Source organism: Gouania willdenowi, chromosome 13, assembly GCF_900634775.1.
Source record: "Gouania willdenowi chromosome 13, fGouWil2.1, whole genome shotgun sequence".
NCBI lineage: Eukaryota > Metazoa > Chordata > Actinopteri > Blenniiformes > Gobiesocidae > Gouania > Gouania willdenowi.
Genome location: NC_041056.1, coordinates 7,958,225 through 7,979,987, shown reverse-complemented (window position 1 = coordinate 7,979,987; position 21,763 = coordinate 7,958,225). Strand labels below are relative to the sequence as shown.

General features: G+C 37.3%; 1 protein-coding gene across 1 annotated transcript; it reads right to left on the bottom strand.

Moving 5' to 3' along the window:
* Positions 1 to 2,043: 2,043 nt before the first annotated feature.
* postnb (periostin, osteoblast specific factor b) lies at positions 2,044 to 20,352 on the bottom strand. Its single transcript, XM_028465662.1, is given in 26 exon segments — positions 2,044 to 2,220; positions 4,785 to 4,820; positions 4,909 to 4,986; positions 6,516 to 6,563; positions 6,656 to 6,847; positions 7,048 to 7,077; positions 7,189 to 7,234; positions 7,541 to 7,608; positions 7,746 to 7,848; positions 8,019 to 8,149; positions 8,500 to 8,560; positions 8,562 to 8,631; positions 10,154 to 10,290; positions 10,423 to 10,494; positions 10,496 to 10,572; positions 10,928 to 11,062; positions 11,133 to 11,345; positions 12,044 to 12,112; positions 12,115 to 12,154; positions 12,156 to 12,185; positions 12,434 to 12,580; positions 14,173 to 14,337; positions 14,418 to 14,575; positions 14,780 to 14,844; positions 19,168 to 19,266; positions 20,126 to 20,352. Coding segments are annotated over 26 exon segments (2,418 nt in total). The 5' UTR covers positions 20,245 to 20,352; the 3' UTR covers positions 2,044 to 2,191.
* Between the last annotated feature and the right edge of the window lie 1,411 nt (positions 20,353 to 21,763).

The window sequence follows — 21,763 nt, the reverse complement described above, 5'->3', positions numbered from 1 at the left end:
TTTTATACCTTGGGACATAAACTATGGGAAGCCGCCATTTTGGTGAGAATATGACGCACTATCGTGAATTCCGGTCAGCTCTTGCTAGGCAATAGTGTTACGTTTCTGCACGAACGAAATTCGAGGACCACTTCAAGCTTCTGCTACGAGAGGGATCTGTGGGCTAAGCTAATGGGCTAAGCTAATTGGCACAAAATTAAAGTTACATCTGAAATCAGATGCAGTCCAGACAGAATTCCTTCAAAATAAGTCTCAATGCAGCTTGTACACGTACTTGTTCAGAGCACTGCTACGTTTCTGTTTACATGGGATACTATGGATGGCTGTCATGGCACTTACCGCATCCCCAACTGATTGTTCCCTCTTATTTTCCTTGTGGCTGAATGATGAACTCTGTCAGGAGAAATTGCATGTTTGTTAGATATGATAAGATATACTTTATTCATCCCACAGAGGGGAAATTTGCAGAGTTTTAGCAGCAGATAAAAAGGAAGAAAGGAAAATGCACATTAAAAAAAAGGTTCCATCGTGTGCTGGTCCTCAGAGGTAGTGGCGTATCATCCATTATGTTGTGGAGGATACACGATGAGGATGTGATCAAGCCCTCGAAGCGGTCAGCTATGAGTTTGTGCTCTCAACAGCAATAACTCTAAAAGATATCCTTTCATGCAGCTTTCATCACAGTTTCTAGCCATATGTGGCACTTCCAACATGGCTGTAGACACTGTGAACTTGTTCTTTTGTTGTTATAACAACCATTAGCTTTACTCTTAGCCATTGCTCAGACACGTGACCCAGTGCTGTACAATGACAGGTAGGCGTAGGCACTGCGTCACACTGCTGCTCAGCCAATCAATCCGTCATTCAGTCCTCTGAGGGTCAGATTCTTAGTACTCTTCTACTCCACAGACATTTTTGACAAACTTTACCTTGCTACGTTTAATTTATAGAGCTTGTAATCAAAATGTAAAACAGATACCCTTTAAGGAAGTGGGCTTGTAATCGGAGGGTCACCATTTCAAATCCAACTTGGGCCATCGTGGGATGTTGAGCAAGTTCCTCAACCCTAACTACTCATGTGGTACGTCATTTTGGATAAAAGTGTCTGCTAAATCAAATTGTGGAATTGTACTCTTGTCAGTATCGTCTTAACACCTTTTTTATAGAATTTAATAGCATACAGAATTAAGGTTTGTGGAAGGGGGAGCCCTTTGTGTCCTAGCTCCTTTGGTTAACCCTCTTGTATGTAAAATTCAATGACATCACCCTATACTACAGTGTAAAAACTTTGTCTACACTGAGCTCATTGTACAGACGATCTGTAAGTATTGGAATAAAACAAATAGCAACCATCTAATCCTGTGTGACTTTATGTATTTCATTGTTTTAAATGTGTGTAGAGTGAATTAAAAAGTTTTAAAAAATTTGTCACAATTTGTTGATGAATTGGTTAGAATTTCTTTAATATTTATACACTTTATGGATAAAATTCCTTCCTTGGGATGGTATTTGACATATTATTTCATATCAACAATGCAAAAAGATAAAAATAAAAAACAAAGCATACCATTATCCAACAGTGAACCATCTGGTTGCCTCGCACTTCAAAGGATGTTCTTAAATGCAGCAAATCATTTTTATTGGGGAATGTTGAATGTGCAAAAATATTGTTTTTCAATTTAGATTTCAGTTAATTCTTTTGGGAGTTATGGAGGTTTTATACGCACTTTAGTTGATCCAAAATGTTGAAATCACACATAGGGTTCTATTGTCTAGACTAGTTGAAGACCATAACCTTAAACAGCTTTCGATTTTAAACATTAAAGAAACAGAAAAACATCTGGAGTCGGAAAGCATGTTTTTATTTTGTGATTAGAAATCCTTTCCACACAGCTTGTAAAAATCTTTCTGCTTTACCATCACCTTGAGAAAAGTCCTAGAAAAGTCAAAAAAATGTTTTTATTGCTAATCTAAGGGCTTGGACATGCCAACATGAAGTGTTTTCAAAGAAATACATTCTATTTATGTACATTTTAAGCACCATCAGTTTCACGCAACAATGTTCTTTATTTTGTGAATATAGCATTTACAAAAGTGTTGAAATCAATGGCAAGTTTGGTTATTCCTGCATTTAAAAGAACACATTCAACCTCTGAGTTTGGTGTGTCACTCTGCCTTTTTATGACTTCATTTAGTCTCTTCCTCTCCGCCTGTTGCTAGCTGTTAAAAAAGACAGAAGACAACAAGTTAGTTGCTAAATTACAAAGTTGATAATACATTTACGTGGACATGTTTGCTGCAAGTTTAATCATTTTGCATTTGGCAAAGCTCAGCACGAGAAGGAGTGAGAGGGATGATAACATATACAGTATGGGTGTAACTAGACTTTCAATGGGGTGACCAAAGGGATAATGTAGCTATATACAGTAACTTTCTTAGCTTTAAAAGGAAAAAAAAGTGTATCTATTTGCTTCTTAAATTGATAAACCAGCCCTGTCTCTCACAAAACTGTGTAATATGTAAGAAATGTGTTAATCCAACACGACCTCAGGAGGAAACATGACGCTGTCATGAAAATTTTAATGCGTGGTAACATAATTTCCTTATATTTTTCGTGCTGGAGGGAACTATTGTGATACTTGACATGAAATATTATTGTGCTGCATGGCACAAAAATAGTGTACAGCTGCTTGGAACAAATTGCAAAACCATTTATGTCAATAGGATTTACCACCTAAACCATAACCCTGGATCAAATGTTCTAATAAGTTGAAATTGTATTAAATAAGAAAATCGTGTTGGCACTCACAAACTTTTTCCTGACAGTGTCACGTTTCTTCGTGATATTGTGTTTGATGAACACAATTTGTACCTATTACACAGTTTCCCTATAATATCTCATTAACAATTCATTAAATATGTTCCAGGTAATATGACTTTGCATCCTTTCCTCTCTACATATGCAAACACCCATCAATTCTAATAATTTATAATTAACTGTGGAAGAATGCATTTCAATCTATCCTATAGCAATCACCTGTGATAGAACCTAAAGGGGGTGTGCTACGAAGCAAAAAATACCTCTTATTGCGCTAACTTCCAGGACATAATCAGTGTGTGCTGTTCTACAAAGCTCACTAACAGCTTACGGAGGTATATCACCTTTGTAACTTAGGCTGAACGACTAACATGGTCGGGACCAGGTTTCGTTTCTAGCTAGAATCTTAGCGAGTGCTAAAGCCCCGCCTCCTGACCAATCAGGTCTCTTAGAAAACAACCTGCCCATTGTTAGAAGATCCTGGTTGGTGCAGAACTGACAGCTGGGTTTAGGAAATTAAGATCGTTAATGGATAAATGCAATCCTTAAATTTATCGATGACATCCTTTCGGAAATATATAGATTTATATCTGATGAAGCCTGTGTCTCCGTACGCACAGACGGGTGAAGTCATTAATAATTATTTCATTCATAGGCTATAGTGAGGCTGACCGCATCAGCAGGAAATGTGTGTGCTGCAATAAAGGGAAACGGATCAGCTGTCCATTTATCATCCCATCCAATGGATTCATATCATAATTAATGTCACGCTTTTACGCATTCACAGAGTCGGTGATTCACTGCCAGCATTCCCTCCTGGTGCACGCTGCCCTAAGACAGTTGCTCTTTGCTGTCATCATGAATTTAAATTAATTATTCATTTGTTTAAGACGATAAGATGTAAAGACGGTCGCTCTGCCAGGTTTCTCCATTGTAATGATTGGTCAGATGCTGCAATCTCCACCCCTTTTATGGGAGCGCGCATGTACTCAGGCTGAAAACACTTGGCTTAAATTAGCGTGTTGTTATCGACCTTCGTAGGACAGCTTCTCTCTGACAGGGAATGTTTGGTGAGGTGAAGCCCGCTAAAAAAAACGATTGATCCAGGATATAATTATTTAGCTTCGTAGCATAGGCCCAAAGTATCAAACCCCCAGATAACATTACTGCCCTGAGTGCAAAGGCTGCATGCCGGCTGCATGGACGGCAGATGCACTAGCATAAGCATCACTTTTCAAGTGCAGCTTTTAAGTTAGCATTGGGACAGCAAGCATGGAAGGAAAATAAAGAATAGCCACAGCTGGCACAAAGTATTAAGTTGGCAAAGCATGTAATCTTTAACATTTTCTTGGGATGAGATCAACGAGGACACTGATACTAGCTTATGGTTGAACACGTAAGCCACAGCCAGATCATGATCAGGTTAGCTGTGAAAAGAAAAAAGGACATTTATAAAGTGTCTCTGTGTAAAAGCAACAAACTTCACCAAGGAGCACCTCGGTGTAGTTCTTTTACTCTGTGTGTTTTGACAAGAGTTTAAATCCATTGGCTGTGGATTCTTGCCAGCTGACATTTTAAAGGTTGCTGGCTAATATCAAGTAAGTAGGGTACGTTGTAGCTTATGTAAAAACAAATTTCCTTCCTGGATAAACAGATATTACATAATGTATTTATTCTTAGTTTTAAGGGTGCTGACATTAAGCCTTTCGAGGGTTAGATTAAATGTTTGTTCATCGGATTATGCAGACTGTCACCAAATAATGCCATATAACGGTTACCAACTTTCTCAACAAAATAAGAGTAGTGATAGCAGTTTTTTCCTAAAATGTCAAACAGTATTCTGAGAGACTGAGCTGACAGTGTGCAGCAGCAGCAGCAGCAGCAGATTCATTCTAACAGCCTGAAGCAACTCATAGAAGCATAGCGTATTAATAAGTCGGTTTGTTTCTTTGGTTTATTCTTTTACCAACAACTCGTCTGGAACCTCCTCTTGAAATGCCTTCTACAAAGGCAAGCAAACATACGAGTCCCATATTATTTCTTACGTTCTCTTCAGCAGTCACTCAGATTGTCAGATTGACAAAACTCACTTTGGATCATTTCGCTAAGTGTTTCATCATCAAGATTGGCATCCCCTCGGATGGTCGTAATACCCGAGAGATCGATTCCTGATGGCAAAAGAAGAAGCCTTAGTGCTGGAACATACTGTACTTTTCTTGATTTTTCTTGAATACATGAACACAATTTATCGAAAATGATAAACTTAGAACAGGGGTCACCAACGCGGTGCCCGCGGGCACCAGGTCGCCCGTAAGGACCAGATGAGTCGCCCGCTGGCCTGTTCTAAAAATAGCTCAAATAGCAGCACTTACCAGTGAGCTTTTATATATAGAGATTTATTTATTTAGCTATTCTTGTTTAAATCACACTTACATGTAACTTAGAAATGACAATACATATATATAAACACTTAAAATGTAAAGTGTTTTTTGTGTTTAATACATACTTGCCAACCCTCCCGATTTTCTCCTGATTTCTGCCCGACATTGTCCGGGCGGACCATCCTTCACTGAGCGTCGTTTCCAGCCGGACAATAATAACGATTACACCGCATAAGAAGAGGAAGAAGACTCTTCTTCCTCTTCTTATGCGGTGTAATTATATTATTGTAATAATAATATTGTTGTAATAATAATAACGATTACACCGCATAAGAAGAGGTGTAATCGTTATTATTGTCCGGCCGGAAACGACGCTCAGTGAAGGATGGTCCGCCCGGACAATGTCAGTGAGGAAATCGGGAGAAAATCAAATCCAACCATGTGTAGGGAAGTGTTTCTGTTATGGTTATAGCCGTTGTTGTATAGGCTATGTTTAATTTTCCTTTTGTTGATTATTTTTATTTCAAGCATACATTGCATAGATTGATGGATAATTTATGCAATGTATGCCTTTTTTGTTTAATTTTATGTTATTTATTTTATTTATTCTACTACTACCACCATTTACCATTTGCACGGGTACTGTGGAATTTGTTCTTTACTTTATATGTGTTTTTCAAATAAAAGAACACTGTGAAATTGAATTATTTCATTTTCTCTTTAAAAAGCAAACTAACCCCCCCCCCCACCGCTCTTTTGAAAATCTCCCTAATTATTATTTAAGTGTGTATCAAACTGGTAGCCCTTCGCATTAATCAGTACCCAAGAAGTAGCTCTTGGTTTCAAAAAGGTTGGTGACCCCTGACTTAGAATAACTAATCCCCAAGGTTTTGGCTAACGAGCTTCTAGACGGGAAATAATAAAAACATCTTGATTATGGATGGGGCTCCTAGAGATGTTAGGACATGCCCTATTTTCTATACAAATAAAATCTCCAAAGAGTAATCTATGCTATGCTAACTAGCTACTCAATACTCACGATACCTCTCTATTTACCTACTCGCCACAGATTGCAGAATCGATAGGTTCTAGTTTTTAAAAAGGAACAGGGCCAACAGTGGTGTTTCGTGACGTAAGAAGCCACCAAAAGTCCCAAACCAATATTATCAGCCAATACATTTTTACAACAAAATATGCCAAATTAAAATGCTTTGACTAAAATGTGAAGAGTTGGACAAGAATCAATGAAAAACACTACTTTGTTTTTGGAGTTTAGTTACTCTCCAACAGTACAGTCAACAGGTATAAACACAGACCTTCCATGTTGAGGTTGGTGACGCTAGAGCCGGTTGAGTATTGTGAGCCTGTAAACAACAGAAAGCGGTGCAGGTTAAACATCATATGACCTGGATAACCCTGGAGATGGAGATGGTAACTTTCGTGATGGTGGGTTTACCTTGAATGACCCTGGTAACTTTGGTAATGGTGGGTTCACTTTCAATGACCCTGGTAACTTTCGTGATGGTGGGTTCACCTTGAATGACCCTGGTAAACTTTGGTAATGGTGGTTCACTTTCAATGACCCTGGTATATTTGGTAATGGTGGGTTCACCTTGAATGACCCTGGTAACTTTGGTAATGGTGGGTTCTATAGAAATGAGATAATTTTAACAACAAAATAATGAGTGTAAAAAAAATGTCTTTGGTTAAGTTTTTCATTTTATGCAGATCATTGAAATCTTAAATTATAAAATATTGAAAAATATTTTTAAAGCAATGCATAATGTTTAATCTTGCAAATATTTTCTGCCCATTTTTTAAAAAAATCACAAGATCACGTTACTGTACCTTCCTCGATGACACGAGTCACAATTGTTTCTGACAAGAGAAGATAAAAAGAATTTCAAATACTGAAAAGACATCTGACAAAATTCTAAATAGAATGGAATACAATGCATACAAGGAGGAGCATACACCATGGACACTTACTCAAAAATGTAAGAGGAATTTCCTGATACGTGAATCCTGAAATAAACTGCATAAAAATGTTGGTTATAGTGTTGTCAATATAAGAATTTATCAAACAAATAAGTACTAATAGTTATATAAATGTTCTCTCTGAAAACAGAAGCTCTACATTGGCATTGTTACATAACCACTGCTTTGAGGCAGTGTGGACAAGGTTTACAAGTAGGTTCTTGTCATCACTTTAAGTCAACTAACATGATTTTAATTTGGCAGCGGCCACAGAAGAAATGATAGATGAAAAATGCACAGATTTACAAACTCCCTCTTTAAATCGTATGCAGCTATAAAGCAAAAGTCCATTTTAATGTCACACCTTGATCTCAATGTATTTGATGAGCTTCCTCAGCAAGGAGAGGAAATCTTGACTTCCAACAGGAATGTCTGTTGGAAAAAAAGAGCGTAGGGTGTTAACCCCAAGGCAGATTTTATGACGGCAATCAAAACAGTGAATAGATACGTGCATTGACAGATTTATGACAATTGATGCGGTGAAACATAAATTAAGATGAAAATGGTACCTGCAGGGTACAAAACACTGTCAACAAAGTGAACAACTCCGTTTGTTGCCATTATATCTTTTTCAGGGACATGGACAGTGTTCACTTCCATTCGGTCTTTTACCTAAGGTAGATATGTTTACAGTTAATGAGAAAATAATCTGAAAAAGCAGTGTCATTATCATATACAGCACCCCATGCCCAAGTATCAAAGTATAGTAGATTGATGCTTCACCAAGTCTTATAACACACTTGATTATGCAAAGTTCATCCATGTTGCAGGGAAACACATACCGACAACACTTTAAGGTTGCTGCCTTGCAGAGATTTGAGGAGATTTGTCACACCAGTCTCTAAACCTCCTCCGATAAACACACCATTGTTAATGTGATACAAAAGGATGGTCCTGAGAGCATTCATGTCACCTGAAACACAAAATTCACACACAAATTATTCTGTAAACCCTTTGTTCTGGACAGGGTTTCAGGGGTTAGGGGAGGAGGCTAGTCTTTCACAAGGATCACAATAACAGACTTCGAAAATCCTAATATGCATGTTTTTGGACTATGGCAAAAAGCCGGAGAACACATGGGAAGAAGAACATTCAAGATCTTTCCTTCTAGTATTCTAATCCTGGGCTTTCATGCTAAGGCATCACTTCTAACTACTATATCTCTGTGTTGTCAGCCAAAACACAGTAATTATTGATTACATATAGCGTACTTCCTGCAGGAAACAAATATGAAGCCAAACCTAAGGACCCTGTAAGACATACTTTTCAACATGTTCAAATCCTGTTCACTCAAGCCAGAAAAAGCCTTATCGCTCGGGGCAAAACAGTGTGAAATCTCCTTCCTGTCGCAGCAGGTCAGTGAGGCCGGCAGCTTCCATCAGAGACAAAAAGATCCTGCAGCAAGGAAAAAAGAAAAGAAACAGTAACTGTAGAAAGCTGTTACCAAAACCCAGAGGACTGACATTTTGCAACGGTAGCTTTTCACATTTCCATATGTTCCATATGGATTTAATGGAACGATGTAGAAGGAAGTGTTTCCCAGTGTTTTTGGATCACCGATGCATACCTGTCAAATTTTGGATTTGAAAATAAGGGAAATTTTCTGGCACCCACTACGAGAATTTCCACTCACCCAACCAAGCTCCAGTATCCCTTATATTTTAAGATAGGTGTACAAGAAATCTAAAATAGCCACTTGTCAACCACTTACTAAATACAATTATGTGATTATAATCTGGTAGGTCGACCTTTATTAACATTGCAATGCTGTGAACATTCCTACTCGGGCTGGGCAATATGAACCAAAACTCATATCTCAATATATTTTCTCAAAATGGTGATCTATGATATAAATCTTGATCATTGTATCAAATAAAGTCTGACCAGAAAGACAATTCTGGGTTAAATTTGCTGATGCAAAATGCTACACAGGGACATTTATTAACAAACAGCTGATCAATATGTGCACACATTAATCCATCTAACTGAGCTTTACATGTTGTTCTGAGAAGTAAAAGCAGCGACTCCTAAAACTAGTATTTTGTTTCAAATGATATATGAAATATTATAGTTTTCTATATCTCCAAAATAGAAAACTCGATACATTTTGAATCTCGATATATCGCCCTGCCCTAATTCCTAAATTATTAAACAGCCTAAATAAAAACATAAATGGGTATATGAAGCACATGTGTTTATTTAATATTCGTACAGTTTATATACAAGTCAACACGTTGCATATTTACTGTTAATTTCACATTGCTTGTCTTTAAGTTAAACATTAACATTTTATTTTCATTATATATTTTCTAATAATTTTTCATGCTCACTCATGTGGTTCTCTGGTATTCACTAATGACTTATTAGATAGATTTGTTGCAGACTTTACATTCTTTAACACTTTTTGAAAGCTGTGTATATTTGTGGAGCTTGTGATTGGCTGATTTTTCATGGTGACTTACGTCATTTCTTTCGCTGTGGGGGACGTTAAAATCTCAGTTATTAATCTAACAGAACATGTAACTGTGTCCCATCTGCTGCTCTTTAGGAAGGTAAACTCTCTGTCCCATTTCACAACGTATTTACACCAGTTCTTTTTTTTTTTTTTTTTTGTTGGAACGTCTTCATCCATCCATCTCCTTTCTGAGTTGTTTCCGGGTTTGTTGCCGCTGTCGGCACCTATCTCGCAAGAACTGCCACTCAGGTCATTTCAGGTGGCAGTTCTAGTGAGGCTAGTGACACCGTTCAATTTAGTAATGTAAAATATTACATTAAAATACGGGATATTTATGGGAAAATACTGATACGGGAAGAGGGCGGGAAAGAGGGGTAAAATACGGGAGTTTCCTGGCCAAAACGGGATACTTCACAGGTATGCACCGATGTCCATTTTCATTAGAAGCTTCACTGAACTTACTTGAACCCTCCATTTTGAGTCAAAATCTCAAACATCGATTTTTCTGCTGGCTTCAGGAACGTCTTCATCAGGTGGAGGGCCCCATTGTTTCCTTCCTTGCTGCCTCGGACAAGACAAGAGTTCTCAATGCACACTGCCTGCAGCCATAACCACAAGTTAAAGGGAAACAGTTTCAGTTGATGACGCGATGACATGATTGACGGTCACATGACATGAGCAGTTCATACAATGAGTGATGGAGGTGAAAGAGTTCCTGGAAAAAGACTCACCGTGCGATAGATGAAGACCCGGAGAATTTTCCCCCCGATGGTCTCCAGGTGCTGGCCATTGTACAGTTGGCCCCAGGACAAATTTATTTTTCAAGATGTGGTTCTCCAAGATGATCCTGAGTAAAGCCTGATCACTGGACATTACCTCATCTGCAATAAAAAGGAAACAAACATGAGTATCAACAGGAATACAGATTCCTTCATTAAAAGGATTTTAGTTCCAGGTCTTTTTTGGACGCTTTTTACTTCCTTTAAAAAAGTAGAGATGACTTTAGTAGGATAAAGGCATTTCCACGTATTAGAAACAACACATTTTGCTTTGTTGAGCTGAAATCAAGATGTGTTCCCAGAAATTATGATTTGGTTTCATGTGGCATTAAGCTTTTACTGAGTAGTACCAGCATGTCCATGCCCTCCCTTTAGCCCACACGTTTAACTTCTGCCAAGTTTTCCACCTGTTAAGCAAAACACAGTGGGTGTGCCTGGCATCGTGAGCTGAACTCACCACTGAAAGCAGTGTTTAGGGGAGCCAGCAACGTGTAGTCAGCATCTTCCCTCATGCAGCAGAAAGTCCCAGCTCGGAAACCATGTCTCCCAAAGATTGACTGAGAGCTTTCCAACAGCTCCATTACTTGCTTAGCTTTAAGGGTACAGCAAGAACAATATTAAAATGCAGGGAGATTCTAGAAAACAGAAGGAAGGATACTTACCCGAGTCTGGCATCAGAACATCATCAATGAGGTGGATAACACCATTGGTGGTGACGATATCCTTCTTGCGGACCATTTTGATGCCATTAACTGTCAAACTGTCACCATCACATCCTATTTCAATGTTGTTGCCCTCCAAGGTCTGATAGGAAGTGCCAGCCATGATGGCCTCTGAACACTGAACGGAATCCAGGAGATGGAAGTTCAAAAGAGCTGCAGGAAAACAGTAATAATTGAATCAATTTAGTGACCACATGCTGCATCTATCTAAAGCCACAACAAAGAAAGAGACAACGGTAGAAGGAACCTGCTGGCCCTTGGGGTCCCTGAGGTCCTTAAGTGGAAAAATTTGTATGGCTTTGACATTATGTCATCTCTTTATATTTTACATTGTAAGACAACCTTAAGGCATGTTAAGGCTATGGCTTCTTTTACTTTATTTAACAGCATGTTTAATGCTAAAGGCAAATCCATTTTTTAAATTTCAACTTTAGGGTTTCTCCTAATATTGTTCACTAGGTATCAATATTACAGCTTTTAGTATCATACGAATGACTCATAGTATCAAAGGAATGTGTAACTTCTGAAACAAGCTGAAATTGACATTACGTGCAACGTTTGACTTTCCACTCGCTATTTCTAGCTTCACTGGAAGCCCTGTTCTATTGTTTTACATTATAAGGTTGTTTTTCCAAACAACATATAATGCCGACTCTGCGGGTTCATCTGTTTTACATTTGAAGACCCCGTCAAAGAGGCTTTATGTAAGACTTGGTGAAGCAAACATAATGCCAGCAACCACTACATATCCTTTTTTCCTCTTGCTCTCAGCATTAAATTCAAACATGACCCTGAGTGAGTTCATTCTAAAACTCCTTTAAGTGTAAACCATTGAGAATGGTCTGGTTTACCTTTGAGAATCTCTTTGTCGCTCTGGAGTCTTTCCAAAACATCACCGCCAAGCTTGTCGAAAGCGTCGTGGTGGGGGCGAAGAGCGTGTAATGTCCTGGCTGTCCCAGTTTTTTCCAAAAGTCCAGCATTCTGGGCCATATCCTACAGGGTGAAATCGTTTACAGCTTTAGAGCTTTAGGGTTATGCCAATGTCATTATAAACCACAAAAGGATATTACAGGACATAACCATAATAAGTCATGACTGATAGGAAGCAATTAAATGAATTGGATTGAGATAAACCAAAAAATAAGAACACAAATCATGCATCTGCTTTGTCCATTTAGTTGCCTCTTATTGCCACAGTAATTGCTGTTTCCAAATGCTATGGATCATATGTGTGTGCTTACACTCAGAGTGGTCAAGTCATCATCCATCTCAATGGTATCTTGTATTGTGGTTCCAACGGCGCTGATGACGCGGTCAATGACGTGCACAACTCCGTTGGTCGCAATTTGGTTGCCGTAGATAATCCTGGCACAGTTGACAGTCACCACCTGGACAGGAAGTGCATATCACAGCTGAAATCTTTTAGTTTAGGTTCAATTAAGTTCCCAAAGTGGGGTACGGGTACGCAGAGGGTTTATCCTAGGGGGTACGTGAAAAAAAATCAAAACAGTGTGACAACATTGGTAACTAGAACATAAATAGACCACCAGTCAGAAGCCTCCATGCATTGTCACAAATTAGACATTGGCCAATGTAAGACTACCATCTAGCGTTGACAGACAGGAAATCAAAAAGCGCAAACATGGCAAGAGCTACATTACATTGTCCTAGCCAAACTTGCTTGATATCCTTTGCCACCGCGAACTTGTGTGAAGGTGGATTTTCAGCTTTGACAAACATGAAAACAAAATATGTAACAGACTTTCAAATATTTGTATTTCACAGTTTCAGGGTGATTAATATGTTGTGTTGCTTTTCCCAAATTAAAACAAATTTCTCACTGAAAATGCGTAGGCTACGTAATTAATTAAATAAATCAAATGATATTTCTGAATAAAATGTTTTCTTTTTGTGCTTTCAGATTATTATTCTTTTTTATTATTATATATATTTATTAGGGCTGTCACTTTAACACGTTAATTGCGATTAATTAATTACAGGAACAAATAATGTGCTAAAAAATAACACTGTTAATCACTTTTTTTCAACTCTCCAAACAATGCGGAACCTTTCCCATTTCAAGAGTTCCCTGTATACCCATAATACTGAGGCACAGACTATAATAAAAAGACGGGAGACTGCGGAGCTTCTTAGTTTTGTTGGCGTTAATTTTGGTTTATAAAAACACGGGATGGAAAACAAACGCCCAGTTGTGTGCAAATTGTGCAAGAAAGGCTTTGCCCACGGGGCCTTTTTAGTCCTCGCTAAACATGTAGCGGCTAGCACGGACAGCTAGCACGTACAGCGCTAACTGCTACATGCTGCCAGCATGCCATGTCTGACAAATGAAGAAACTCGCTGAATAAATATTATTATCTGAAGGAGATAAAAAAAATAACACGTTCAGTGTCAGAAAAGTGTTCTTACTGTTTATGATCTGCTAACTTATAGCACTACATCTGACATTTTATTTTATGTGTATTTTCTATTATTTGGAGAATGACAAAAGTGCACATCAATATGACACATAAAGCCCTTGGGACTGATCTCAAATACAGAGGAATGTAAATGTCTACGCCTGCATCTGTTTAAGTCTGTTAAAAACAATAAATGACTTTATAAAGCCACTTTGTTATATACAGTATCAATGTTTTGATCTGCAACAATAATGTGATTTAAATAAAAATACCTCAAGTTGAGGGCATTGCTAAACAATTTTTAGGTGCGTTTAAAGAAAGAGATTAATTAGATTAATTAATTACAGAGCATAATTATTTGCTTAATCTCTTGACAATGCTAATATTTATATATATATACTGTAGGGAAACAATGTATATGACTTTACATTATTATGTTTTTTAAATGTGCAGGAGTTGGAGGTACATGGCTTCACAATAAATGTTTGAAGGGGTATGGGACTGTGAAAAGTTTGGGAAACACTGGATTAGGTGTTAGGGTTATGGTTCGAGGCAGTACCTACCCCGTTTGAATAATGGTTAACCAGCAGATTCAGGTCGTTGTACATGGAGGTGACCGTCAGACCATTCCTCAAGTCTTTAGTCAAGAGGCGTTTGTTGGCCATGTGATAGTGAAGAGCATTGTACAACTCAATGTTGACGTTGCTGACCAGAGCATTTCTTACTTCCTGTTAGACAGAAAAAGAAATCTTAGGATGTTAAAACAGTGTCACACACTTATGGGATTTCTGTTGATTTGCCAAAAGACCTCGTCCAGAAGTTCCCAGGCCTCATTGCTCGGGGCAAAGAAAGTAAAAGATCCTGGTCCCTCAATCTCAGGTCTCAACTTTGAAATGTCAGCATATTTTTGAGTGGAAGTGGCTTTCACAACACTCAGGCTGCCGTACACATGGTCGATGGGAGCAACTGTGGCAGAAAGCGGCATAATTAGACATCTTGGTCTTGTAAAAAGAAACGCTCAAGGGCTTGAAAACTTGCAGTTGTAGTAACAATTAGCAAAGACATCCTCTTTTGGTTAGTTTAGTCTCAAGCTAGTGCACAGCTGTTTGCCAGTCCACAGACACATGGCCTCGTCCAACCTTTCTACACAGATGTTTGTCTAGGACGTACCTGCAGGGCAGCCGCGCATGCCCTCTAGCTTCATGTAGCCTGGGCAGCACTCGTAAAGCACCATCCTGAAATCAACACATAAAAGGGTTTGCACGTGTAAAAACACAGATGGAAATCACCCTTTGTAAAACTGTATCATCTCTGTGCAGTTTTCTAGAGTAGCTTTGAGCGTAAACATCTGTTTGTGATGAACTGGTGTCTTGCTGCTGCCAGATGTCTGAGTAGCTTTGACCAAAACCAAACGGAAAATGTGACTTATCCAATCATTATAGTTGTACATTTCTATCGCTCAAAACTCCTTTGATCAATAATGAATTTGAACTCAACTTATCTGTTAACTAACCTCAAGTATACTTTTGACAACCGCATTGTCACTTTAGTATATTTAAAGCAGGTTTTTGTTGACAGAAATGCTTTGCATGGTCAAAGTTTTCTACGTTTGGATGAATTAGACACAAATAGGAAATTTTTTGCTGAGAAAATACCAAATCAGATCTACTTCCTTGTTGTTTTATGACTCCACAGCCCAAGGTAAATAATCCACTTCAAACAGAAGATTTATTAAGGATATTTTAACAAGTTCATGCTATATTATTGCCATTACAGCCTTAGGCCTGGTGTCCTCTCTCCTAATTTCCTCATTCTATTCTTACACTGCCTCGTGGGCTATAAGTAAGAAACAATTTCTTAAGTATGTGTTTTTTTAATTTCATTTAGATTTTCTTTTCTGTCCAATGTTTCCCATACTCTGTTAATTGCATCAATATTACTGTCTTCATCTCGTGGGCTTTTCTTCTTTTTGTAACAATTGTAATAAAAATGAACAATTTCCTGAAAATAGACCAGATATCCAACAAAAGACTAAAAAACAAAACCAAAAACATACAAAGTCTTCATAATTGGCTATAGGAAGCTCATTATTATTATTATTATTATTATTATTATTATTATTATTATTATATATTATTATTATATATTATTATTATTATATACTGCATTTTTATTGTTAGTAAACTTTTTTCTTGGGAACTGATGAGTCCAAATTTAACATTATTAAAACAATCATAAAAAAGGGCTGGAACAATGTTTAGTTTTTAATCAGACCATTGTTAAGCCTGTTTTTACACTATTCACAGACTTATCAAATTGTAAAAAATACTTTGTGCTCTGTGTTAGCAGCTGCTTTTGATCATTTTCCACCAGATACAGGCCATATGTGGACTCAAATTGGAAAACAAGGCTGTATTTAGGATTTTATTGGAGAAATGGTGTTTAAGGGATGGGGGGAAAACAATATAAGAATCAATTATGGGTTTTTTGTAGCAGGAGGTAGATTAAAAAAATCAAAATCTTCCCCCCACAAAGGGACCACACTCCACAAGCAGTAAATAAACTTCGATGTGTGGCTTTTCTTCTTCACTTTTTCCACTGCAGACGTTGCAGACGAGCTACGGACCATGCCTCTGGGTCATGTCCAAACCAACGGTGGCTATAACATCTGTCTTTGAGTCAAGGGTGAACAATGTTTCCGAGACTTTTCATGAGATCAACAAGCCCCCAATTGGGCCGAGTCGCATTAAAAATTTGTTCCACACAAAAGGGTTGGTGTCTGCCGGGGGAATCGGAAACTTTTGACTCGTCAGCATCTTCACAGAAATACTGCTTCACTTGGATTTATGTTCACTTTGTCATAATACATGCAGCTGTTTAACAAATAATCATCAGGCATTAGTTTGTTTGTCCAAAGTTGTTATTTTTTTTCTCTCCCCTTTTTGGACATTCAAAGCTAAAACATTATTTCAGTAGCTGAAGTCGGCCATTGTGGCGGCCAACAGTAAGTTACACAAAGTATTACATGGCACAAAGTCAGGAGTGCGATTCAGGCCATACAGCTTTTTGAGGCCAGGGTACCGGTCTCAAACGCCACTCACTTTGTTGTTGTTATTCTTCTTAAATCACTACTCCTCTGTTATCGTGACTGAATCGGGCTGAAATTGGTAAGTATAATCTATGGATGTGTACGCATTGACGCTCGGAGCCCCATTTTTGTTTTGGGGCCCAGGGGGGCCCAAAAAGAAGAAAAAAAATTGAAAATTGATTTCTCATTTATTTGCGACGATTGGTGGGACCGCATCATTGGCACATACCAATATATAAATGGGGCCCATTACCCCATATGTGCCCCCGAGCACCAGGGGGCCCCCGGGGTCCCCATTTTTCAATTGATTACTCCTCCGTTAGTTTTTGTTAGATCGAAATGCAGTTTGGTATGAATACTCTATGAATGAATGTGATGAGACGCTTGGAGCCCTTTTTTAAATGGGACCTGGGGCCCACCCCCCATTTCAGGGTAATTTCCAAATTTATGGGAACATAGTCGTGTGAATGTATCATTTCAAAGGTAATTCAACATAGATTACCATTATGCCATACCCCCCCTCTTTTTTTTCCACAATTTCCATTAACGTCATTTTCTCATTTATTTGTGAGTCAAATATTGCGACAGTTCATGGTACTGAATCATTGACACATTCCATTGTATGAATGGGGCCCATTACTTTATAAATGATATTTGTAATAAAAAAAATAATTATTTACTAGACATTTCAGGCGATCCCACATGGAGTCATGGCCCCAAGGTTTAAAAACATTGTCATAAAAAGGACTACATACAGTATTACATTGTAACATGCACAAGGGAGTAAGGAATAAAAAGAAAAAGTTGCCAAGTGGTTGTCAGGTTTGTGTTAAGATAACCTCATCAAACGCATCAGTTTGAAACACCTTCAATTTGGCAAAAACACAATTAGAACACTTTGTTTTTCATTGTTCAACTGTGCTTCAATGCAAAAGTAAAAGTAATCTGGTTAAATAAATCTTCCCCTGTCCTCTTGTCACCCCTTAAAAGTCTAGCCCCTCCCAGGGGTGGACTGGGACAAAAATTCAGTCCTGGCATTTTGTGTCCAAAGACCAACCCACTATATTATCAGCGGACACCATATAGAAGCTGTTAGTAATGCTCAACATGTGGCTCTTTATGTCTAAATTTGACTTATTATTCCCCCAGAAAACCTTAAAAGGGGAAACTTTTTAACCTTTTGTTTTTCCTATTTCTTTTGGCCATTTTGCAACTAACAATGTCCCCTTTTTAAAAAGTTCTGACACTTTTTTCACATTTTAGCTTCCTTTTGTCAATAAATATCCCCTTTTTGCTACTTTTTGTCTAGTATTGCAATTTCTTTTTGGCACTTTTATCCATTTGTCCTTTCTTAAATTTTTTGGGGCCACTTTTCTTCCAAATAAGCTATAAATACCTATAAATACCACTTGTTTGCTTTAACCCCTTCATTTTGCCTCTTTTTGTTTAATTTTTTGTGCCTTTTTTTGCTATTGTTTGCCACATTTTGCCCATTTAAGCTACCTTTTTACCTTTTTTTTTGTTTGCCTATTGTTTGGCCTGCACTCTTGGCTGCTTTTGACCCATTTTAGTTACTGAACACTTTTTGCCACTTTTGGACCATTTTTGTTACCATGTCTGCCTCCACTCACTCGACAAAAAAAAACAAAACAAAAAAGGATAACGTAGCAAACCCACCGGGACGACGCCCAGTATGGCAGATGGCCAGTCCATCCCTGGCCCCTCCCCTTATAGTTCCACGGTAGTCAAAGAAAAACAATCTTTGATAAACATTTGCACTTTAGTAACCAGTGAATAACTTCACACCATGTACTATCAAACCATCTGTTTTTAAACTGCAGCCTCACTTTGATGTAAGACTCCTGTTGAAAAACAGATACAAACTTCTTTCAGTTGTTGCTAGGCATTCATTACTGGAGATTAAGCTTATTCAAAGTCCAAAGCGTGACTCATTTAGGCCTTCGGGCAAACTCAATGTGTGCGCTGCATGTCTGTGCATCAGATGGAAAAAAGCACTGAGACGGAGACTAAAAGATACACAGCTTGAATGATGTTTAAACTGGAATAACAGATGAGGAGATGGTTTTCTGTTTAGAATGATCACTTTCTGGTTACTTATTACCAAGCTTCTTAAGTAATATAAATTGACGAAACAGGACTTCCTCAGTTCAAAGCCCAGAGATACGTCTTTTAAGATGTTTTTCTTTTTCTAGGGGAGGGTGTAGTTTGATCAAAGTGAGATAACAGATGCTGATCTCTGAAGAATTTTTCCATTAAAGCATGTGACAGAATCAGTAAAGGAAAGGAGGTCAACTTCAAAGTCAAGTACATTTGCAGATACTAAAGACTTATGTTCAAAGACAAAAATTAGATCATAAAGGAGGATTGTGGGTCATTAAAAATATTGTCTTTTTTTATTAACATTTGGTTAAATTTTTTTGACCAATCACATATACTGAGTAGCACTTACGCTTTTTTCCCACAGATGGTCCCTTGGTACCAATTACGACAAGTGCTAAAGTACTTCTTCTTGGTCCCCATGACCTGCTGGAGTGCACAGACATTGGGTCTAGAAGGAATTGAACAGTGAGAAGAAAACAAGCAGGTAAAACATAAGTGGGCATCAAACATGATGATGGTAAATGTTTGAAAAGTAAGAAATTGTAAGAAAAAAAATGTGAAAAGTAGACAAGTAGACAAACCAAAACATTATCCATTGACAAAGTATGTTTGACTTTACAAATGTATGGAGGTAGATTTGTGTATAATTATAATTCAAGCAAAAGAAAAAATATTTTCAGGCAAAAAAAAAAAGTTTACTACAATTAAAAATATATGTTTTTAATCAAAGAAAAAAAGTGTTCAAATACAAAAAAAAAAAATAAAATAATTTGAGACAAATAATTGCATTTGAACACTTTTCTTCTTTGATTGAATTTTTTTTTTTTAATTTTAATTGAATAATAAAGACACATGTACTACCCATTATATGGCCTAAATACAAAAAAGTTTATTTTATTTATTTATTTTTTTGCATTTGAACAATTATTTTATTCGATGGAAAATATTTTTTGATTGAAAATAATTTATTTATTTATTTTTTTAATTATGGAATAATAAAGACATGTAGTACTCACATGGCCCAAATACAAAAAAGATGAAACACCTTTTCAATCAAAAAAAAGTTTTCTCGTGCAATTATTTTTTCTATTAAAACACTTTTTTTCTTTGATTGAAAATAGTTATTTTTGATTGAAGTAAACTTGATTTTGATTAAAAAGTTCTTACATTTGTAGAAGTTATGTTAAAGTGAGAAATGCAAGATATAAATTAAAAATCTAAAAACAAATACAAGTAGGCTGTTAAACTTTCATGCATGAGCAATAAATGAGATAAATCAGAGATATGGTTGATGTAGATTGGCTTACCCTTCTTTTCTTGCCCTGATTCGACTGTGAGCAACTATTTTATCATAAGCTGATGAGTCGACATTATGAAAAGAGGAGAGCACAATGAGTGCAAAGGCAGTGAGAAACAGGAGCTTCATCTTTGATCCCTCAGAAAGCTCCTCCAGACCTAGAGTAAAGACAAAGCGTCTCAGAGCTGGAGTTTTTATAATGTAGCACTAGTCTCACTCTCCTCTCCAGGAGGATGGTACGTCTCACTACTGGGACCACCCAGGACCTGTCAAACCCACTCTCACGTACATACTGGTTAGAATGTGATGGACACACTTCTTTAGGTTTAACTTTCTTATTGGATTTCACTCATAATACTGTTGACATCAAGTTGATCAAGTTTTCCAGATCTTAATTTCTAAGTTATGAGTCGTTGATTTCAAAGCATTAAAACAGAGTAGTATCTTTGTTTTAGAAGTTGCATGACCTTTGGATAAAATTGAGTTCCCAGAATGCAAAGCTGTGAAACATCAATAGATCAAATGTGAGACTTGGAACCCAATATTAAAAGTTACTGGTACTATTTAGTTTTAATTCTTTTAAACAAGGAACAAAGTGGCATTGCATAATGTGCCATAAAGACAAATATCAACTGGAATTGCATAAACCAACCCAAAGGAAACTTGTGCCACCTTGTGGAAGGAAAGAGTACAAGCAGTTTGTATCAACAGGCCTGTGCTCTAAACTATTGTACATCAAAGATGTTTTTACAAAACTGATAATAAAGCAAATATGTTCCAATGAAAAACTGAATATAATAAAATAAAAATTACCAACAGGTTTTTGCTCTAAATCATGGGTTCTCAACTGCTCTCATCCTGGGACCCACATTTTTCCAAGGTCACTTTATTTAGTTTTTCAAAAATAGCTGTTGAAAACACACACATATATAATAATTTTTAAAACATTAATATATATATATTTTCCTATGCATTTCACAGCATGCCTGTCAAAATAGTTTATTTCAAAATAAAAGACAAGTCTAAAATGAGAGACATTAAGTATTTATGTATTTTTGACCAGCTATCCACGGCCCACTTAGTACAGGTCCGCGACCCACATTTGGGTTCCGAATTGAGAATCACTGCGGAGGGTCGGCTACTATTAGCATCAATTGTTTTTTTGTTTTGTTTTTTGTTTTACAAAACTGATACTAGACAAGACAGAATTGAAATCCATAAGACAAAAGATATTTTATTGTTAAATAAAATTGAATAAAAGAGGCCAAATCAGGGATTTTCAAAAGTAAGTCGCGGACCTGCACTGGGTGGGTTATGGACAGCTGGTCATAAATAAATACATACATACTTAATGTCTCTTATGTTGAACTTCTTTTGACAGGCATGCTATGAAATGCCTGTTGCACAAGGTTTTTTTTTTAAAAATAAGATCATATTATAGTTTTCAATAGGTATTTTTGAAAAACAAAATTTGGTTGGTTGAAATAAAAAAAAAAAGAAAAAAAAAGTGGGTTGCGATTAACGGGGTACCACCTTGGTGGCGACCCACAGTCCTCTCTGCTCCTGTCCTCCCATGTCATATGTGATTCTTGGACGGGGATGTAACTGGAATGCTAATTTCTTTTTGTGGGACGAATAAAGGATATAC